Source organism: Engystomops pustulosus, chromosome 11 (genome assembly GCF_040894005.1).
Source record: "Engystomops pustulosus chromosome 11, aEngPut4.maternal, whole genome shotgun sequence".
Taxonomy (NCBI): domain Eukaryota; kingdom Metazoa; phylum Chordata; class Amphibia; order Anura; family Leptodactylidae; genus Engystomops; species Engystomops pustulosus.
This window is the reverse complement of record NC_092421.1, coordinates 15,508,088-15,513,332: the sequence shown is the minus strand read 5'-3', so window position 1 is coordinate 15,513,332 and position 5,245 is coordinate 15,508,088. Positions and strand designations below refer to the sequence as shown.

Sequence of the window (5,245 nt, the reverse complement as noted above, 5' to 3'; positions counted from 1 at the left end):
CACGGCCCCCTCCCCCCGTACCCTCCTCTTATACACGGCCCGCTGCCCACGTACCCTCCTCTTATACACGGCCCGCTCCCCCCGTACCCTCCTCTTATACACGGCCCGCTCCCCCGTACCCTCCTCTTATACACGGCCCGCTCCCCCCGTACCCTCCTCTTATACACGGCCCGCTCCGCCCCGTACCCTCCTCTTATACACGGCCCGCTCCCCCCGTACCCTCCTCTTATACACGGCCCGCTCCCCCCGTACCCTCCTCTTATACACGGCCCGCTCCCCCCGTACCCTCCTCTTATACACGGCCCGCTCCGCCCCGTACCCTCCTCTTATACACGGCCCGCTCCCCCCGTACCCTCCTCTTATACACGGCCCGCTCCCCCCGTACCCTCCTCTTATACACGGCCCGCTCCCCCCGTACCCTCCTCTTATACACGGCCCCCTCCCCCCGTACCCTCCTCTTATACACGGCCCCCTCCCCCCGTACCCTCCTCTTATACACGGCCCGCTCCCCCCGTACCCTCCTCTTATACACGGCCCGCTCCCCCCGTACCCTCCTCTTATACACGGCCCGCTCCCCCCGTACCCTCCTCTTATACACGGCCCGCTCCCCCCGTACCCTCCTCTTATACACGGCCCGCTCCCCCCGTACTCTCCTCTTATACACAGCCCGCTCCCCCCGTACCCTCCTCTTATACACAGCCCGCTCCCCCCGTACCCTCCTCTTATACACAGCCCGCTCCCCCCGTACCCTCCTCTTATACACGGCCCCCTCCCCCCGTACCCTCCTCTTATACACAGGCTCCTCCTCCTCCTCCTCTTCCTGGATATAACACCTGACCTCCCTTATTGCCTGTAGTCTCCAGCCAGGCTCCTCCCACTCTTGAGTTGGGTCACGTGGTCCTGACGTCTTCCATGGTCCTTTAGCCCGCAGGAAATCCCCGCGCTCCTTGTGTCCTTGAGACTTCTCCAGTGCAGAGCGGAGCTGCGGACATGAGCTCCAACCACGGGCTGCGAGGTAAGAGGAGAGCGCGGCCCCTGCTGTCCGCTCCCGGGCACTGCACCTCGGCCTGGTCCCCGGGGTTATACGGGGCGCAGTGTAGCTCCAGTGTCTACCTGGAGGGGGCGCTGCAGCGGACTGGAGGGGACACCACGCCTTATGTGGTGGGGACCCCTAGTAATTACATGAAGTGTCAGCATGTGAGCAGCGCCCCCCCTCTCCATGTGGACACTTTGGGTACGACAACCCCTTTAATATAAAAGTGATAGCACAATGCACCCATCATCTACTGCACCCTATTTTGGCTTGAGGGTCCCATCAAATGGGTATAAATGTATACACCCCACAGTCATTGCCTCTTAAAGGGGATGTTTAGAGTTATAAAAACATGTCTGCCCTAAAGATGGGCAGTTAATCCCTAGTATTGCCCCATATAAAGCTGAGCTGCAATACCGGCACAGGCCACGCTCCGGTGTGGCGCTGTCTGGGGAAGGAAGCAGCTGTGTTTTACAGACCCTTTAATACTTGTACTGATCACTTGGGTGGCTGTGACTTGTGCGTCCTCCATTGTTGGCCCAGGACTGGCGGGAAGCCTCAGGGACCACTTCATATCCTCTGGATGGGATTGAGATGGATAATGTATCGCTGGCATCTCTGCTGATCACCGCCGCCTCCCGGGGGTTACATTAGTTTACCAGTCACTGTGTATCAGTTGTATCACATCATCTATACGGCTGATCCTGCTGAGCCGCATTGCTTCTGCGGGAGCGTGAGATGACAGACGTGTATCTTTCTCTTGTAGACACAGGGCAAGGGTGTAACTTTAGGGGGTGCAGAGGGTGCGATCGCATCCGGGCCCAGGAGGTTTAGGGGGCCCTTATGGTGTCACTTTCCCATATGAGAAGACTATTACTATAAACCATACATTATAGTCAGGGGCCTGGCACAGACTTTGCACTGGGGCCCTTCAGCTTCTAGTTACGCCACTGGGGCAGGCTTATATTTTGCAGCAGTTTGTGATCTGATTATTGGTAAAAAAACCTCAGTCAGATTTTTTTTTTTGTGAATGTACCGGCAGGGTTACATACAAAATAGTTCTTAGGTTGAATTTGTATGCAAGTTGGAACTGATATATTAATAATAATCCTTTTACATAGCGCACAGAGCATGACAAATCGGTCCCTGTCCCCATGGGGCTCACAATCTAAACAACCTAACAGTATGTTTTGGAGTGTGGGAGGAAACCGGAGGACCCGGAGTAAACCCACGCAAACGGAGAACATACAAACTCTTTGCAGATGGTGACCTGGTCTGCAAGCGCAGACAAAGCGCCACGTGTGGCGCCGGCCTAAGACAACTCCTTTACAGCGGGTCATTGCAGCCCGGGACATTTATAGAGCTTCACTGGGCGCAGAGAGGTTGTCTGTAACTAGGGGTCGTCTGTAAGTTGAGGACCGCCTGTACACCAAGGGTTGTATTCCCAGTGCTATTCTTTATCCGTTATAGATGGGAAGGCTGTATGATCGCTAATCCGCTCTGGTCAGGCTGATGGGATTTGCTATACAAGGCCGGGTCACATTTGGGAGATTTGGTGGTCTATTTCCTGGGCTCATACAGAAGCTCATTGTTGTGACGTACGCCCAGCGCTTACATTCCTTCCACCTTTCTGAGCTTTCCTCAGGGTTGGGTGTGATCCGGTCACACACCAGAGTCTCATGATGGCAAGTTAAGGGTTAAAGCGCAAGAAGTGGCTCAGTCCTGATCTGCGTGGTGGACGTATTTCACGGACCACTTGTTGTCCGCTACAGGACTCCGAGCATCATAGCTTTCCCACAACTGTAACCGTGACTACAATGTGGCGCTGTTGTCCATAGGATTTGTGTTGGCTCCTTGCATCACTATGGTGCATGAAGTCCTGGAACTGTTTGGGCTCTGTAAAATCCAGCCATTGCGTGGTCCGGGTTTAATGGACAGTGTTTGTGTGTTAAAATTCTTAACATGGGAGTCCAATTATTTTAGGGCGCAGTGTGGGTTTCCAGGAGTCGGCAATAAAAACTTGGCTTGACTGAGCGACTGCAGAAAGTGCTGAGTCATGCTTACATGCGCTGTGCTGCATCGTAGCCGCAGTCCATGTGAGACGTTGGCTGTCTCCCACCTGTCCCAGGGCTGAGGGTTTTGTACGTTAGGAACATCTGAAATAATTTCCGATTACTTTCTCCTCTCCAGAATGGGCCGGCGTTGCCGCTCTGGCGGTCGGTGCGGCTGCCGTAGGATTCCTGGCGTACAGATCCCTCTCTTGTAAAGACAAGTGCTGTAAATCCCGCGTAAACCAGGGAATCCAGAAGGACAATCCGAAAGTTGTACATGCCTTCGACATGGAGGACTTGGGAGATAAAGCCGTGTATTGCCGCTGCTGGAGATCCAAAAGGTAAGAAAAATAAAATCTGCCTTCCTTTGTAAGTATATTTTCAATATCAAACAGTTTTCAAGGTATCCCCTATCCACAAGATAAGCTGATGTGCAAGGGTCTGATTTCTGGGACCCCGGAGACCCATAGTGCAGGGGTCCTGATCCCAGTCATGGTTGAAGCTGACGGTCCTGCTACTGCATTCAATTGTATGGGTGTTAGAAATTGCTGAGCACAGTGCTTGGTATCTACAGGTGAGTGATCAGGAGTAACCCAGCACTGTGCTCAGCAATTTCAGACAATTACTTAATATTGAATGGAGCAGCGGTCATACGCGCTCTGTACCAGTTAGTGAAAATGAGACTCCCATTGTCTGAATCCCTGGGGGTCCCAGGCAGGGCTGCCACTAGGAGTTTTGGGGCACTTGACTGGATATTTATTAGTTTAGTGATAACATCACTGCCGGCATCCAGTGATCAGCACTTCTCGTGCCTTAAAGACACGCACAGTTCCTTATCGCTATTGAGGGCCAAGACTGTGCCCCCAGAGAGGAGCAGGTGTTGGGGGGGGGGGGGGGGGGGAATACTGTACTGATTGCAAAATGGTTGGCCCCATGAACACTAAACGCCACATGATGGTGGCCCTGGTGATAGAAATCAGTTAGTTATAACCTATTCTGTAGATAGCGGGGAATTTGGTATAACCCCTTTAAGAGCCTCTAGTGTTTACAGCAATTGTCTATAAGGGACATAGGATTCATATTATTCTGCTATGGAATTAAAGGGGATTTCCATTCCAGGATCTGTCATCAATATCTGATCTGCGGTGGGGTCCAATTCTCCAGGCTCCCAGATTAACCTCATCAAGTCCCTCTCTGTCTATGTAGTGGCCTGTCCCTTTACTTTGGGGGGGGGGGGACGGACGACTGCCATGTAATACTTTTATAGAGGGTATGTTTTCTGTATTGCTTCCATAGACTTTTATTATTTTTGAAAAAAAAAAAATAATTTCTCTTCCAGTTCCCATACTGCGACGGAGCGCACACAAAACACAACGAGGAAACCGGTGACAACGTGGGACCTTTAATCATTAAGAAAAAAGAATCCTAATGTCCAGCGCCCCCCCCGCAGCATCAATCATTGCTCCATAGACGACCCACCGCCCGCACCCGTCATTTGCCTTAAATGTTTAAACCTCGTGGTGCTGGACGGTCTTGTCTCACCGTCTGGCAGGGAAATGGGAACTTGATGTGTTCAGTATCTGATTGAAACCACTGTATGGGCGATGGTCCTCCTCAGGGGGGGGGGGCCGCCCGATCCAATTTCTGTTGTAAAATGCTGACATTGGAATGTAAAAGCCAATAGATGGACATTAAATTATAAACTTAATCTGATGAGTGACTCTTTATTTACTCTTGTGGCTTAGGAACTGATCACTTATAGACAGAAGATTGGGAGAACCCTATCAATAACGATGGCAAAAAGTATCCAATATGTAATACTACAAGAGCTCCACTAGGGGCAGTAGTACAGCAGAAGGTATTGATGGGTAATGAAGGCCCAGCAATCCAGAGATATTCTATTAGTGGATGATGAGAATAATTGTCCCACGTTTTTGTGATTTTGCGTCTTGACTGCTGATTTATTCAACTCAGCTGCTTAAAGGGGTTTACTGTTAAGGGGTTATCCTCAAATTATGGCTGCACCAACTAGATTATTGGCAATAACTTTAAAAAGTTGAATTTCTGGATAAAAGCGCAAAGTACAGAGATGATGCGCACAGTGATGTGACTACAGAGGTAATACACATAGTGATGTCACAGTACAGAGTATGATATATGC

The 5,245-nt window shown here is 51.2% G+C and overlaps 1 protein-coding gene across 1 annotated transcript; it reads left to right on the top strand.

The window, feature by feature from the left end:
• Positions 1-855: 855 nt before the first annotated feature.
• On the top strand, positions 856-4,792 carry CISD1 (CDGSH iron sulfur domain 1). The gene is made up of 3 exons (XM_072130065.1): positions 856-1,015; positions 3,224-3,424; positions 4,422-4,792. Exons 1-3 carry the CDS (start codon positions 991-993, stop codon positions 4,511-4,513), a joined length of 318 nt encoding a protein of 105 aa, XP_071986166.1. The 5' UTR covers positions 856-990; the 3' UTR covers positions 4,514-4,792.
• Positions 4,793-5,245: the final 453 nt, after the last annotated feature.